The following is a 17,210-nucleotide window of genomic DNA, read 5'->3' as shown; positions in this document are numbered from 1 at the left end:
TTAAGTAATTAAACTAAAAAATGTAACAGCTGTCATTTTTGGGTATTTTTTGGGTGTGTTTATATACATTGAATAGTATAGGGTATATTTATAGTTTCATGTCTAGGAATGGGTATTTAACTAATTTTGTATTATATAAACTATAAGGATTAAAATTATTATTATTTTAATTAAAAAAAACGTAGACTACATAAGTGAAACGTACTTTCGCAAAAAAAAAAAGAAAAAAAAAAGTGAAACGTAATGCAGGGGGGAAAGAAAAATCAACCAATACCATGCCGGTTGAATTGTTTTTAAAGAAACGCAAAAACCCTTGGCTACGGTTTGACTCGCGCAGAGACTCTTCTTGGGGAGACCACAGACAAGGTAATTTTCGCAGTTCTGATACCCTGCGTCTCCTTGCCCATTTCTTCCTCGTATTCAATTGGATTGGTATTCGATGATCCTTTGTTTCATATTAGATTTTCATGTCGAAGATTGATGCTTTGTTTGGTTGCGAGAATATATATATATATATATATATATATATATATCTCTAAATTCTGAATCAGTGAATCTTGTTCTCATATTTTTTATACGTTAAAACTTACAGCCCTATTGGGTTTTGGTGCAATTGCTTCTCTTAAACTCGTTTATTTCATTAAATTTTGAGTTTTTCTTATCCTTTTTACTATATAGATGATCAAGAACTGAACTTGATTATGGAAACATATCGTTGCCCTAACTCGATATGGTTTACATGGAAAATAATGTGTTTGATGAAGTTATGAACTTTATTTTGGTTGCTGTTAAGAGTTGTTAAGAGTTTTTAAGATGTTAAAGTGCGTTCATTGTTTGAATTTCTTGATTTTTCTTTTGAGGATGAACAGTAATCGCGGATAAGACTGTTTTCTTTTATTTCTGTGAAATTTGTTATTGGGTGGCAATACTCTCAATGAACAAGGACCATAGTTCTAGTATGGGATGTGAGATTCTGTAACCATTGGGCTGAAGCCCTGCAATCTGAAGCAAAAACCCTATGGATCTTTATGTTTGTTTTTCTTGTAAGTTAGTCTGAATTTTGTTGGCTGATTATTTTATTTTATGTTCACGGAGACATCAAACAACCATCTATAGTAAATGGGGCTTTTTGTTTGTGTCTGTTTGTGTTTGTGTGTGTGGTAGTAATTTTTCTTTTCTTGAACAGTATTTTTTAAGTATGGAAACTCTTTGGTCATAACATGAACTATTTTGCAATTAGGTCCCTTCCAAGTAGTAAACAGATGATGTTGAAGAGAGCCCTGCAGAATCTGAGAGTACCTTCAGAAAGTAAAAGGAAAAGAATCTCTAGCACGGTATATGATAAAACCTGTGCTATTGATTTGTGTGCAGAAGCATCTGGAGCTCACAGAAAACGAAGGAGGGAACAATTTAGTATCATTGACAAGAACGTTAAGCTTAAAAAGCAGCAAACTGCTAAAGATTCAAATAGCGTGGACAAAAGAGTTGCATCCATGGATTATATCTCACAATTGCCTGATACTGTCATCCATATCATCCTCTCTCTCCTTCGTAGTACAAAAGATGCTGCTCGAACCAGTATCTTGTCTAAGAGGTGGAGGGACTTGTGGACCTCTTTCTCTGTTTTGACATTCGACCAACGGACTTTTCAAGAACTAGAGGGAGTTCAAAGTATGGAGAACTGCAATGAGGTGTTTAAGCAGTTTATTGATAAGTCTCTCCAGAGCCACCTGGATCGTAAGTTAGGTATATATAAATTTGTTCTACATTTAACCTCCTATGATCCAGCATTGGTTCATCATATGGAACGGTGGTTTGGACTTGCAGCTGAAAATAACGCAAAAGAACTAGGTTTCCATGTTCATGTGAATGGAACTAGGCGCTACATTTTGCCCAAGAATGTCTTTGTTGCAGAAGGAATAACTGGATTAAGGCTGCAAGGCTGTAAACTTGAAACTTGCACTATTATAAAGCTTCCTCATCTGCAAAAGCTATATCTGCGAAATCTTCGTGTTGATCAACTGATAATTATGAATCTCATTTCCAGCTGCCCTCTAATTGATGATTTGAGACTCATACAATGCTCGGGGTTAAGTTGTTTGGACATTTCAAGTCTTCTTAAACTTGATAGGGTTGAGGTACACTGCTGCAATGTACTCAAGAAGATAGATATTACAGCTCCTAGTCTTCAAGCATTTTGGTATTCTGGGAAGAAACAAGTGTCCTGCAAAATTAACTTGAAAGATTGCGAGTCTCTGAAAAGGCTGAAACTAGAAGACAGTAGAATGACAAACAACCAGTTTCATGGTCGATTCTTCAGTTTTCCTCTCCTAGAGAAACTGGAGCTAAGTAACTGTCTCAAGTTGACGAATATAAGAATTGGAAGTCATTGGCTGAACAGACTAGTCTTAAGAGGTTGCAAGAATCTAGAGGAAGCGGAGATCGATACTCCAAATCTTCTTTCATTTGAGTATCAAGGTGATAAATTCCCCTTTTCTTTTCTGAATCCTAAGTGTTTGAAGGAGGTCAAGCTTTCATTTGCACCAATGGAAGATAGGAAGCTAAAACTTAACCTCAAATCTGAGCCTCTTTGGTTTCCTAAGTTGCGAGAATTTCTTGGGAAGTTCGACCATAAAGGCTTGAAACTGGTTGTGCGCACCGGTAAGGTAATAGTCTCCTTTTATTTGAACATTTCTATCTCATTTTCCACATCTCATACTTTTTTATTTTTTTGCTTGCTTTGGCCAATTCAGAATGTCATCATCCATGAAGATTTCGGAGAAATTTTGCTTTCTACATGCGGTGGTCTCAAAATTGAAATGGTCCAATCTTCAGTGGGTACTGAAGAACTATTAGATATTTCATTGCATAAAGGACATCCACAGACCCTATCTATAATGTCATCTTCCAGCAGTGAATTCCCAAAGGTATGGTAGTTTCCTTGCATGCTTTTGCTTATTTCACCAATTACATGATCTGTAATCTGTATAATGTGGATGCCATTTTGTATTATGGACTCCTTGATTTAAAGCCACCATGTTGAGTGAGATTGTGCCATCAGATAATAAAGTGACATTTTGCTTTCGGGCTGTGGTTTTTACTTGAACTGCAGTTGGTACATGAGAAGATTATCAATAGAAAGGAGGCTCCAACCTGCTGCACAAGTAATAATCCCAACAACAAGTGTTGGCGACACTTCTTGAAGGATGCCAAGATGGTGAACTTGAAAGGGGCTAAAGGCAAAAATGACTCTGAGTCGATGGCTTGGTTGAAGTCACGTCCAAATGCTAACAAGATTGCTTGTTTTAGATTGGAGTGGAAATCTGACAAAGATGGTAGGAAGGCGTCCCGCTAAGATCTACATTTAACTTTTATTTCAGTTTTTCATTAAATTTTATATGACCACGAATGAATTCATTTTTGGATCCTATTTGAATATTACTTTTTGATATTATGCTTGGAGATTATATGACTATATATGGCCATTCTTTGGGTTTTCTTTAGTTTTCAGCTATCTTCTGAATTATGCTTTGGATTAGTTATGTTGTTTGTGGTCATTCTTTATGATCTCCATGATAAATACAGGTGATGGAGATTTCCAAACGGACGTAAACTCGCTGCTTATAGTTATGTTATTGTGGATGTTGTTTTTACTAGTTCCTTGTACAACCGGGGTACACAATAGCTTTGTGGGAGGCTTAACCCTCTCAAACAAGCACGTTATCTGGGTAAATCCAGCTAATATTATAAGAATTCTACTATTGCTACAAGACATGTGATGCGACCTAGGTTTGGGTTTTAAAAATGACCATTGTATTTATTAGAAGTTAAAATTACAAACAGAAAGGGTTTTCAAAATGCAAAGTCGATTTTTTTCAACTTTTTTGTTTCCTTTCGGTTTCTGCAAGTGTCTTGAGTTTTTCAGTTGTTCAGACAGAAAAGCTGGTAGGAGATTTTGACCGTCTTTGTACAGAACTTGCTGGTAGTGGAGTGGAGGAATTTCCCTGCAAAACAAGTTAATTGAAAACAGAGAATCAGTTTGGACAGTTAATATTGGTAATTGGAGTTGGTGAGCTATGTACCCTATTCTTCCTAAGCCCTCACACAAGGCCATCAACTCCACAATATTTTTGCAGTGTGGGGATCATCTGTTGTATGTCTTTGGCAACGAATCACTTGGCCTGCTTGCCCACAATCACAAAAGCTGGAAAGCACCTAAACGAAGGCAAAGCTTGTACACGTACACAATGCAATCGCATTCGCAAATCCCTACCAATCATCACATGTGTCAGCCAATACTTGCTCTTATGGCATGTTTACTAATCCGTCATCGGATGAGGAGGAATTGAATTGAGAAGGAGTTGGATTGAGGAGTTAGAATCCGGATTCTATTGAAGTCATTATTACTAAACAATCTGAAATCGGGTAGGAATGATATTGATTCCCTATAAGTTGTTTACTAAATTCTCATCAATCGGAATTGAAACCAATTTTATTACTAAAATTCACTTGTTTTAAATAAATTAATTTGTATGTAAATTTTTGTTGGGTTAAAGTGGATGGAAAATTTGGAATTTTAAAAATTATGTGAGGATATAATGGGTTAAAAAATTGGATTTCTGATGAGCTCCAGGAATTAGAATACCACCTCCCACCTAATAGTTCAATTCCTCCAAAATAAGGAGTCAAATTCCTGATTTTGCGTGGGCCTCACTTGCATTTTCATTCCTTTGTGTAAGTAAACACAAGAGTAATCCATAATCGGAATCCAATTGCTTATTTTAATTCTCATTACAGATTAGTAAACATGTTTGTTTAATGGTATTGTTCATTCCAATGTTAGAAGAAACTCCAAGTTCGAATTTGCCAACTCATTTATCTAACAAAATGAAAGATCAAGTGGCAATTTCTAATTGAGATGTTATTCTGGATTGTCATCTCATTCTTCTTTTTTTCAAGAATCAAGAACTTGATATTGTAAAGCATATATGCTTTTCTAGAATTAGGGGCTAGCTAGTGATGACCACAACCTTCCTCAAATGCATAAAGAAAAAGCAGAGATTCCTGCATGCATAATGCTAAAATAGAATCAGATACTACTACCCATCTGGTCCCTGTTTGCACTGTGCGTTTTGTTCATCTCTCCCCCTAAATTTGCTTTTTCTTCATTATATACCTCTATGTTATCTCATCTCTCTCTCTCCACCACCAACTATACTCATTCTAGCTTTTTCCTTGCTTTGCTCTTCTCTAAACCTTCCCTGAGCCCTATGGTATGCATCTTGTTCTTAATCACTCTGTTTGTTGTTTCCTTGGCACTTGATCTTTAATTTTACCCTTTATTTATTTGCTAGATTGTAAGTATGTTACTGTTGTTCTCAACATAAACTAGTACTCTGAATGAGAAAAATTGTATCTAAACATTTGAACAAGGAAAGTTCCTTTAAATTTTTATGTAGGATGGCAAGGAGCGTGCAAGTGGGAAGAAGAAGAAGACCATTGAAGTAGGACCATGGGGAGGAAATGGTGGAGCTGATTGGGACGATGGGATCTACAATGGGGTGAGAGAGATCACGCTTGCTTACGGTCTTTGCATCGACTCCATTACTGTGGTGTATGATAGAAACGGTAAGCCTGTCAAGGCAGAAACGCATGGTGGTCGCGGAGGCGATCAAACTGCTGAGGTACGTTTCGATCCTTGTACTCTTTCTTTTAATCGACAACTTTCGTCCATGAGATTTAAACTCCAGACATCCTCTAACAAAGTGGAGACTGATGCCAATAGAGCAAATGGTCATAGGCTTCAAAGCTCGTACTTCAAAATTAGATTAAGATTGACAGAAAGTGTATCAAATTTGATGATAATTTATTTCATAGAGGCGAGATATCGAGACAAAAATATTTTGATTTCGGCCTGACTTTTTTCGTGCAGATAAAGCTTCAGTACCCAGATGAGTTCCTAGTCAGTGTAAGTGGACACTATTGTCCTATGGTGTATGGTGGCGGCCCGATAATCCGGTCACTCAAATTTCAGAGCAATAGAAGAACATTTGGACCATATGGAATTGAAGAAGGCACACCCTTTACTTTCACAGTGGAGGGAGGCAAAACTGTTGGATTAAAGGGAAGAGATGGATGGTACCTAGATGCCATTGGGTTTCATGTATCCCCTCCCCAAACCAAAAAACTCTTTCAGAGTATTCAGAAGAGTTTTAGAAGGCTTGGGAGCTCGGTTTCAAAACCTTAGACTGCTCAAAGTTGAAGGCATGTGACTTAGAGCTCATGCCTGCCGCCATACAAGTTCTTAAAATCACCAAAAGCTCAAAAATATTGCACGTATAATAAGCTACCCTTTCTGCTTGTGATTATTTCTTTCTTTTGAAGGACACTAAAGCCATCCAAAGTACACTAAAGCCATCCAAATAATGTTTAGTGTTTTCTGTACCATCAATGGAATATTATGTTTCAATAGCGGGTAGCGAAACATGCGTCGATTGTTCTTATTAATAGCGTTGGGTCGATAATCAGATTAAAATAATTGAACAGCAATCTAAAAGGATTAAAGGAAAGGAGCCAAGCATTTTTCTTTCTACCCATAATACAATTTACAAAAGATAAACACAAGAAAGCACTGTATCTTTTAATTCACTTTATATGCATTCTGCAAGTCTGAAAGCATATAAAATTCAGTCTCAGAAAACTATTTCCAGACCAGAAATATGCTATATAGCTAATCTAAGAATCACATTGACATAAACTATATAACCCCAGGTTTGAGGGAACTTTACTAGCTCTCATTCGCATATCAGAAATGTGACCATGACATGGAATATGTGAAGCAGAAAAACCATAAAACTGAATTGCAGTCAAGTACACAAGATGAGAGGATTCAGAACTCAAAACTAACTACTTTTCATTTCAAGCGATTGTGAGAAAACAATGACCGGACAATGAACCAGCAAATAGCCATAAGAAACAATTCATTATAAGAGCATGTTGGCATCCTTATGAAAAATCCCAGAAGAATTCTCACAATTTTGATAACATCAGCCATGCTGCTGTTATAAGAACAAGAAATGAGTCCCCTAGCAAATGATTTAATATGAAGTAATTATCATGGACACAGTGTCTCCACTTAACAGCACACCATACACCAGTTTCATGCATGTACACAAAATAACAAAGGTGCATCAATAAAAGAAATTCCAAGGCATCACCAGCCAAAGACAACAGGCACAAAGGTTCTCTGACCACACTGTATAGTTTTCATACCAGAGTTTTGTAAACCATATTCACTTACCCTAAACCCACACATTGTCTTGACACTTTTTTTCTACCGGTACATTGCCTTGACACATAACAGCACATGTTGCACCAGCCTTGACACATAACAGCACATGTTGCACCAGTTTTATGCATGCCATAAAATGAGAAAATAATTGCAAGGCTCATGAATATAAAACAGGTAGAAAGTTCTCTGGTCAGATTCTTACAAGCCACCCTCAAGCAATTAAAAAGCCATGACCATATGCAAAAGCCCTAAGCACAAAACAGAGTAACAAGTCATCAAATCATGTCTTTACTAAAAAATCTAAGGTTTACATTCAAGGATAAACGCCAATTCAGTCAATTAACATCAATATACTTCTCAGTGTAACTCTAAAAGAACTGAAGACATTGGTACCAATGTATAACAATCAAATCTCAAGCAGCAAAAGGAAGTAACATCAGATACTCGCCATCCATAGAGTACTATCGTATAACCCATATCCCAATCGGCCAATCCACTCAACTTAGACAAATTACAAACTTCAACCCAATAAAACACATACACAGACAGACAAATTCCCATTACGGATTAGTAAACATATTAGTTCAATGGTATTGTTCTTTCCAATGTCAGAAAAAACTCCAAGTTCGAATTTGCTAACTCATTCAACTAACAAAATGAAAGATCAACCAAGTGGCAATTTCTAATTGAGATGTTATTCTGGGTTGTCATCTCATTCCTTTTTTCTTTTCAAGAATGAAGAACTTGATATTGTAATGCATAAATGCTTTTCTAGAATAGTGGCTAGATAGTGAGGACCACAACCTTCCTCAATGCATAAAGAAGAAGCAGAGATTCCTAGTTCCTACATACGTAATGCTAAAATAGAATCAGATACTACTCCCATCAGGTCTCTGTTTGCACTATGCGTTTTGTTCATCTCTCCCCTAAAATTTGCTTTTTCTTCATTATATACGCCTATGTTATCTCATCTCTCTCTCCACTTCCAACCATACTCATTATAGCTTTTTCCTTGCTTTGCTCTTCTCTGCGTTTAGCATTTTGTTCAAACCTTACCTGAGCCTATGGTATGCATCTTGTTCTTAATCACTCTGTTTGTTTTTTCCTTGGCACTTGATCATTAATTTTACCCTCTATTTATTTGCTAGATTGTATGTATGTTACTGCGGTTTTCAACATAAACTAGTGCTCTGAGTAAGAAAAATTGTATCTAAACATTTGAACAAGGAAAGTTCGTTTAACTTTTTAAGTAGGATGGCAAGGAGCGTGCAAGTGGGAAGAGGATGACCATTGTAATAGGACCATGGGGAGGAAATGGTGGAGCTGATTGGGACGATGGGATCTACAATGGGGTGAGAGAGATCAAGATTGCTTACTGTCTTTGCATCGACTCCATTACTGTGGGGTATGATAGAAACGGTAAGCCTGTCAAAGCAGAAACGCATAGTGGTCGCGGAGGCAATCAAACTGCTGAGGTACGCTTCGATCCTTGTACTATTTCTTTTAATCGACAGCTTTCGTCCATAAGATTTGAACTCCGGACATCCTCTAATAAAGTGGGGACTGATGCCAATAGAGCAAATGGTCATAGGCTTCTAAGCTCGTACTTCAAAATTGGATTAAGATTGATAGAAAGTGTATCAAATTTGATGATAATTTATTTCATAGAGGCGAGATATCGAGACAAAAATATTTTGATTTTGGCCTGACTTTTTTCATGCAGATAAAGCTTCAGTACCCAGATGAGTTCCTAGTCGGTGTAAGTGGACTATTGTCCGATGATGTTTGGCATCGCCCCGCGGTTAATCCGGTCACTCAAATTTCAGGGCAATAGAAGAACATTTGGACCATATGGAATTGAAGAAGGCACACCCTTTACTTTCACAGTGGAGGGAGGCAAAACTGTTGGATTAAAGGGAAGAGATGGATGGTACCTAGATGCCATTGGGTTTCATGTATCCCCTCCCCAAACCAAAAAACTCTTTCAGAGTATTCAGAAGAGTTTTAGAAGGCTTGGGAGCTCGGTTTCAAAACCTTAGACTGCTCAAAGTTGAAAGCATGTGACTTAGAGCTCATGCCTGCCGCCATACAAGTTCTTAAAATCACCAAAAGCTCAAAAATATTGCACGTATAATAAGCTACCCTTTCTGCTTGTGATTATTTCTTTCTTTTGAAGGACACTAAAGCCATCCAAATAACGTCTAGTGTTTTCTGTACCATCAATGAAATATCATGTTTCACTGGCAGGTGGCGAAACATGCTTCGATTGTTCTTATTAATTGCGTTGGGTCGATAATCAGACTAAAATAATTGAACAGCAACCTAAAAGGATTCAAGGAAAGGAGCCAAACATTTTTCTTTCTACCAATAATACAATTTACAAAAGATAAACACAAGCAAGCACTGTATCTTTTATTTCACTTTATATCCATTCTGCAAGTCTGAATGCATATAAAATTCTGTCAGAGAAACTATTTCCAGACCAGAAATATGCTATATAGCTAATCTAAGAATCACATTGACATAAACTATATAACCCCAGGTTTGAGGGAACTTTACTAGCTCTCATTCGCATATCAGAAATGTGACCATGACATGGAATATGTGAAGCAGAAAAACCATAAAACTGAATTGCAGTCAAGTACACAAGATGAGAGGATTCAGATCTCAAAACTAACTACTTTTCATTTCAAGCTATTGTGAGAAAACAATGACCGGACAATGAACCAGCAAATAGCCATAAGAAACAATTCATTATAAGAGCATGTTGGCATCCTTATGAAAAATCCCAGAAGAATTCTCACAATTTTGATAACAGCAACAAGAAATGAGTCCCCTAGCAAATGATCGAATATGAAGCAATTATCATGGACACACTGTCTCCACTTAACAGCACACCATACACCAGTTTCATGCATGTACACAAAATAACAAAGGTGCATCAATAAAAGAAATTCTAAGGCATCACCAGCCAAAGACAACAGGCACAAAGGTTCTTTGACCACACTGTATAGTTTCATACCATATTTTTTAACCCATATTCACTTACCCTAAACCCACACATTGTCTTAACATTTTTTTCTACCGGTACATTGCCTTGACACATGACAGACATGTTGAACCAGTTTTATGCATGCCATAGAATGAGAAAAAAACTGCAAGGCATCAACATGAATATAAAACAGGTAGAAAGTTCTCTGGTCAGATTCTTACAAGGCACCCTCAAGCAAACAGAGAGACAAATTCACATATCTATTGCACGTACATAAAAAAACAGATGCAAACAGTCTGACTAGAATGTAATAAAACCCACATAACAACATATCGCAGCGAATTCAAATTCGTCAAATATACACAAATATCAAGTTTCAAATTGTTCCAACAAGAGTCATAACTCTTAATTAGCAATCGGTACAAACACATAAGCATATCATATATATATATATATATATATATATATTGAATTCAAAACCCACGCTGATCGCCTTCCCTATTCTAACCTCTAGCCTTGAGCTCCGCAAGCCTCCTGGAGAGGTCGTCCTCGTCGACCTTCTCGGTTTCCTTGGCCGGCACGGCATGGGAAGCTGGCTGAGGTAGGCCCACAGAAACCTCAAGCCCATAGTCATCGGCGACCTGTTGCATCAAGCTATTGACCTCACCCTCGGGAGTCGAAAGCGAGGTGGAGCCAGCCATGGCGGTCTCCATGAACTCGGCCTGGACCTCCATGTTCACGAACTGCTTCTCGAACGAGTCCATGGTCTCCGACATCTTCTGGAGGTTTCCGGTGGCCAGCGACGATTCGAGTGATTTGACAATATTTCCCATGGACTTATTGATGGTGAACATCTTGGCCTGGGTGTCGAGCCGAGCCACCACAGCGTCGAGCCGGGAAGCGAGCCGGAGATAGTTCATTTGCTCTGTGCGCTTTCGGATCGCGTTCTCGGCGTAGATCCGAGCGCCGTCAACGTTGCCTTTTTCCATGGCCTTCTTGATCTTCAGCTTCTCGGCTTTCTCCTCCTTCTCGCACTTTCTGGATTGGCGCTGAAGCGACTTGGACGTGAATTTCAGCTCCATGATCTGGTTCATCAGCTTCTCGGTGTTTCCCATGGTGGATTTTGGGGATTTGATTTTCTAGGGTTTTGGTTTTAAATCGGAGAAAGGTTCCGTATTTGTGTGTTTTGGATTTGCGATTTACGCGTTCCGCGTCTGTCTCAGAGGGAAGTCAACAAGTCGAAGTTTCCTACTTTTCCTTTGTTGGGCCGCTTTTTTGTGAAGTATCGGATTGTTTTGTATTAGACTGGACATAAAGAATATGTGACTTGGGCTTACCACTTGCTGTTAAAAACCTAAAATGTTTTATTTTTATTTTTTGAGTACAAGTTATAGCCTAAATTATATGAGAGGGGGATTATTCTCACACACATACAACTATAATGCCGTGGGAATTCAAACTTGAGACCTAGGCCTTTTTTAAATAGGCTAGACCCCATTGGGAAAAACCTTAAAAATTATAATTATAAATATTTTTATCACAAATTGTCACTGAGTTTTGTAAAATTAGTTTTTTCACCGTATTTGTGAAGTAATGGCTGCATATGCGTGTCACATTAGCACACTAATAGAATTTTTAACGGGATTAGACGATATGGAAAACATTGATGTGTGCAGAAAAACGTGGATGATCAAATTGAATACTAAGAAAGAAAAAAAAAAAAAAAAAAAAAACTTAACAATTTCGCAAGCTTGTGATGTTTTGTGATAAAAGCTCAAAAAACTTATTAAACAAAAACTGATATACATAACCAAACTTTTATTTATGTTTTTACATTAAAAAATGGTAGGGTAGTTTTTTACACCGCTAAACCCAAAAAGAAAACACTTATTTGCAACATCCCCTCCTTCACAAGGAAGAGGAAACAAAGGGAAGTTACCCGAAACTGGTTTCCCCCTTTCTTCTTTAAATATTGCAAACAAGGACAAAGACGTCTGCCCATGGAAAAAGTAAGATAAACAATCGTTGAAGAGTTCTTGAGTCTTGACAGACATAACCCCTCACCTCACCTATAAGGTTAGTTTGTTTTGCAAATTATTATTGTCCTTTTGAATTAGAATTGAATCAACTACTATATCGGTCTAATTCTTGGGTTTGCATGCATTTGATTACATAGTTGATTTCGTAGGTGTTAGTAAACGCAAGAAAAATAAAAATAAAAACAGAAAATTCCAATACATATGTATTGAAAATCGTGAATATGAATAATTTCAATAATGTTTTCAAACATGTCATGTGAAAGAGTAATATCCATAGATAACATCAGTGTCGCTATCCCTTTCACCATAGATTTTAGTGTTTGTTCTTTCTGATTCTTGGTTTTGTTCCTCAAAGAGTTGGGAACAATGAGGTCGTCTGTGGTGCATCGGGTGCACCCGTGCAGCCCATCACGTGAGGATTTTTAAAAAGCATACGAAACCTGCTGACCTGGTCAACAGGTTGAGGTCGTCTCCTATTTCGCACGGCTTCAGCTATTGAAACATCTTCATTACACGAAGTCATCTTCTTCAACTCCTCTTCTGATATCTTCTTCAACTCCTCTTCTGATGAAAGTCATCTTCTTCAACTCCGCTTCTGTAGAAAGTTTCTTCCTTGTCTCTGCAACCTCTCTCTCTTCTTTGTCATCATTGTAGAAAACCCCATATTCTAGGGTTTGGATTTTGGGGAAATTTTTTGGGTTAGCATTTTGGGTTGATAATAGGAATTGGAATTCAGTTTTTCCAGTCGTTGGTAGGTTGTTGGCACTCCTCTCATCTGCAATCGAGCCCTTGTGAAAGCATTTGGTATTAGTTCCTTGTGAAGGTAAGTTAACACTATGTTTTATGTTATTGTTAATTGAATTTCTGTGGTGATGAATTGGGGCAAGAGGGGAAGTAGGTTTCTCACATTCATGAGATGAAGTGGGTTTCTCAGTCTGAAAGTGTCGTGAGGTGAAGTGGGTATCTCACATTCATGGTTGTTCTGTTCATGCAATTGCATATCTCTATATGCAATTACTAATCGCCTGTATGCAAATCCAAGTAACTGAATGCAATTACAGTATATAGTTTTGTTTTGAAATTATGCACGTGAGGTGATTTCGTGGTAGGTAGGTAGGTTTGACTGTGTTTTTGAATTTTTTGTATGGGGAGTAAAGTGTTCCGAAAGTGTAATGTTAGGAATGGTTAAGATTTGGATTGGGATTTGAAATGAGTCAGAATGTCCGCCCAATATAGAAATGCATTGGTGGGTTGTGTGCATTATCTGTGCAATGTTATAATGGAGGGCTGATGCACTTGCAAGTAGTGTCGTGCAATTGCATATCAGTACATGCAATTACTAAGCAACTGTGTGCAAATCCTGGTCCCCGTATTTTTTGAATTAAGCAACGTGATGTTGTAGTGTTTACTGGGTTTACGGGGTTTACGGGGTTTAGGGTGTATTAGGCATTGGATTAGTATTCAAATGATCGGCTCTAGAGAGAATTGCATGATAGTGTTTTGTACTTGATTTGTGCAAGTTATGGAAGCTCAAAAAAGGCGATCAGCGAAAGGAAAGCGCAAGGCCGAGACAACTGTGCAACAAACAAGAGTTGGCCGAGATGCTTTTTTTAATTTCATGTAAGTTACACGTACATCTACAAATTGGAAATGTGGTTGCTTAATATTATAATGGTTTTTTTTAAAAAAAAATAAATGATTTTCAGGAAAAAAGAACGACAAGAAATGGGGAAAGTGGCCAATGCAAAGTTGGACCATAAGGTGAGAGATGACAATGATTTGGTCAGTTTATTAATTATTTTATTAAGAAGGGTATATTCATGAGAATTTTTTATTTCAGGTACAAGAAGAGATTAGTAATAAGTGGAGGAAATTGAACACTACAGAGAAGGCAACATATGGTTCTGCCTTAGAAGGTTCAAGCGGGCAAGTAAACGACTCAGTGAATGAGATGAGTTGGATAACTAGATGCAGCCCGGACCGATTCCATCGTACGGTGGAAAAATTGTCAGAGGAGAAGCGGTTAGCAATTAAGGCTATTGGGTTCGGTAATGTGGCATCTTTGTCGTGCACTCGTTTACACCGCCAATTATGCCATTGTTTGATTCAAAAGTTCAATCCTGATACGTCTTCTATAGAACTGCACGGCAATGTGATTAGAATAAGTGCCGATGAGTTTGGGCGTGTTATGGGTCTTAAGAACACCGGCGAGGATGTTCAACTCGACAGGCCGGTAGAAGATGAAAAGGTGAAACAATTAGTCAAGAGTTTCGGTGGAAATGGCAAAAGAGTATTAGTAAAGGGTTTAGCTGAACAATTGGAAAAGTGCAAAAATGCGAATGAGGACTTTCAAGTTCGATTTGTGATGTTTGCACTTGGCACTATACTTTGCCCCACATCTTCACTATCAGTGACCGGGAATATTTAACTTTCTTGACGATCCCAGGGAAGATAGAGACCAAGAACTGGGCCGACCATGGATTCAACTTCTTATGTGAAGGTGTTAGGTCGTTCAAAGCGAAGAAAGTTGCATATGTAAATGGGTCATTGCTTTTTCTGCAACTATTGTATTTCGATTCAATTGTCCATGGTGGAGTATATGTTGTTAAGTCTTTGGATCCCATTGTGTCTTGGGACAATAACTCAGTGTGGAAAATGATTAGATGGGTTATCAAGCAAGGTGGGTTTGATAGTCCTACTGTGCGGGTTGTTTCACAGCACCGTCGAACAAATGAAGTGTCTGGAGTAAACGTTGAAAGAATAGTTCAACAAGTTTCTATCAGTTTGGCTCCAATAATACAGGCAGAGGTGAAGCGATCAATTGAAGGACTTGCTTTGGGCCAGATAATACAGGCAGAGGTCCAGCGCTTAGTGTTGGAACTCACTGACAAGGTAATGAGTGAAGTGAGGTCCTTTATGAAAGACACAAGACATGAAGATGTGAATCAAACTAAGGAGGACGGGCCACCGAAAATACGAGATGAAGGTGGTGAGAATGCTGTGAAGAAGAAGGGTGAAGAATCTAGGAAATTAAAGGAGAAAGGTCCAGTTCATGTAAACAATCCTTGGACGCCATTACCTGATGGACAGACTTTCAGTGAACCTGAGGTATGATGAGCGATTAGGAGTTTCAAGATCGAGTTTGTTGTTATCTTTTACGTTTATTCAGTACGCATTTATTTACATAGTTGTAAAATACTGATTTTTATTTTTTTTTTCAAACTGTAATATTTGGATTCCCTTTTCCACAGTTGAAATTTGGCGTGGAAAAGAGGAAGTTCACAAAATTGGCCCGTGGTGATCAAAGTCGAATTCAAACACGTCGAACGGCTGAAAGGCGTCCAGGGCTTCATTGTAGAGAGCCATGGGTTGACCCGTCAAATGCAAAAGGAAAGGCTGTGCAAAAGACGTCGTCTAAGATTAAAATTGGGCCTTTCAAATTAAAACCCGAGGACTTACAAGACTCCGATTTTGAATTATTCAGTTACATTTTTAGGTCAAACAACTTTTCAAGGTAACTACTTACATACAAATGTTGAATTATGAAATTGACCAAATTCCTTATATGTTGTCCCGTACGTGAATTTAACTATAACAATTGGTTTCTTCTTTTGTTATAGTGACGAACGTATAATTGAAATAGAAAACGGACATCATGTCACGAGAGATGAGTTCATGTGCCTGAGGCCCGAAATGTGGATTAATGATAGAGTACTGAACGTGCAAGTCTATTATCTACAAGAAAAGGGGTCAGGGAATTGGTACTTCCACACATATATGTCGGTAAGCATTCATATTTTTCAAACTATTATAGTTTGTGATTTAGTAAATGAATTTACGCTTATAGTATATGTGAATGTAGGAGCAAGTAAATAATACAAGTGATGGGAAACTTTTTGAATTGGGTGTCAAACTTAGAAGGGAACTCTCCAAACGGTTCACCGTAGGCCTTAGGAAGTGCGAGAAGGTATCGATTTAAGTTATTTTTTACAATATCTTTAGTGCACTTTTGTATACGCATGTTTTTCTAAGGAAGTCATTGTGCTCCTAGATTTTCATTCCCGTTTTGGATCGAATTGGGAGTCATTGGTATTTGCTAGTGGTGCTTATGGGTGATAAAAAGGTTGAACTATGGGATAGTCTCCCCGGTGCTAAATACAACGCATCTCGTTATCAATTAGCGGAACGAATTGTAAGTTTAATTTACCTATTTTTGGTTTGTATTTTTATTCTCCTAACATCCCGACTATGAATTGATTTGAATTGATTGTGGTGTAGATGAAAGTGTTGGACTACATTTATAAAGATGAGATTGTCAAACATTTTGACAAAGGATGGCAGTTTGCAAAATTCAACATTGTGCGAACTGACAAGGCCCGCAGACAACTAAATGGATCCGATTGTGGTATCTTCGTCATGAATTGGCTAGAAGATATTGAATGCACATCACACGGTTCCAATAAAGTGAGTCGGCATAAATTTCGTTTCATAGTTTTGCCTTCCATGTCAGATATTTGTTTTCAATCATTTGTTTGACGGGTTGTTATTTTTTTTGCAGTTTCAACATGCGAGCGAGCGGGTTCGCGTTGCACTATCGTTGCTGAAGAACCCAAAAAACACGCGTCTAAAGGAAGTAAGGGAGTCCGCTCGAAGAGTTGTCGACGAGGAACTTGACATGTTGGCCCAACATGGTCCATCCATCCCTCATCATCCCATCGCAAGGAAGCCAATGACACGCTCCCAGGCAAAGTAGAAAGTTTGACAGTAGGTCGTAAGGGATTACACTTTATAAATTAGGCGTAATTGCATGTATATATCCCTATTTGCGCACAGTTGCGGTTCTTTTGTAATATAGCGAGTGCAATTGCATGCACGACTGTTGCACATC

General features: G+C 37.9%; 3 protein-coding genes and 1 pseudogene across 3 annotated transcripts; 3 read left to right on the top strand and 1 right to left on the bottom strand.

Annotated features, from left to right (window-relative positions):
- The first annotated feature begins 394 nt into the window (after window positions 1–394).
- LOC117623539 (putative FBD-associated F-box protein At5g22720) lies at window positions 395–3,503 on the top strand. Its single transcript, XM_034354558.1, has 4 exons — window positions 395–432; window positions 1,241–2,666; window positions 2,754–2,927; window positions 3,113–3,503. The coding sequence occupies exons 2-4, from the start codon at window positions 1,263–1,265 to the stop codon at window positions 3,353–3,355; spliced, it is 1,821 nt and encodes a 606-aa protein (XP_034210449.1). The 5' UTR covers window positions 395–432; window positions 1,241–1,262; the 3' UTR covers window positions 3,356–3,503.
- A 1,654-nt stretch (window positions 3,504–5,157) lies between these two features.
- Window positions 5,158–6,471, top strand: LOC117620810 (jacalin-related lectin 19-like). Its single transcript, XM_034351048.1, has 3 exons — window positions 5,158–5,273; window positions 5,460–5,684; window positions 5,933–6,471. Exons 1-3 carry the CDS (start codon window positions 5,181–5,183, stop codon window positions 6,245–6,247), a joined length of 633 nt encoding a protein of 210 aa, XP_034206939.1. The 5' UTR covers window positions 5,158–5,180; the 3' UTR covers window positions 6,248–6,471.
- A 1,811-nt stretch (window positions 6,472–8,282) lies between these two features.
- LOC117620814 lies at window positions 8,283–9,537 on the top strand (annotated as a pseudogene).
- Window positions 9,538–10,580: 1,043 nt separating this feature from the next.
- LOC117620813 (ESCRT-related protein CHMP1B) lies at window positions 10,581–11,549 on the bottom strand. The gene has a single exon (XM_034351050.1). It carries the CDS (start codon window positions 11,396–11,398, stop codon window positions 10,787–10,789), a length of 612 nt encoding a protein of 203 aa, XP_034206941.1. The 5' UTR covers window positions 11,399–11,549; the 3' UTR covers window positions 10,581–10,786.
- Window positions 11,550–17,210: the final 5,661 nt, after the last annotated feature.

This window comes from Prunus dulcis, chromosome 3, assembly GCF_902201215.1.
Source record: "Prunus dulcis chromosome 3, ALMONDv2, whole genome shotgun sequence".
NCBI lineage: Eukaryota > Viridiplantae > Streptophyta > Magnoliopsida > Rosales > Rosaceae > Prunus > Prunus dulcis.
The sequence above is the reverse complement of the archived record's forward strand: the minus strand, read 5'-3'. Positions and strand labels throughout refer to the sequence as shown.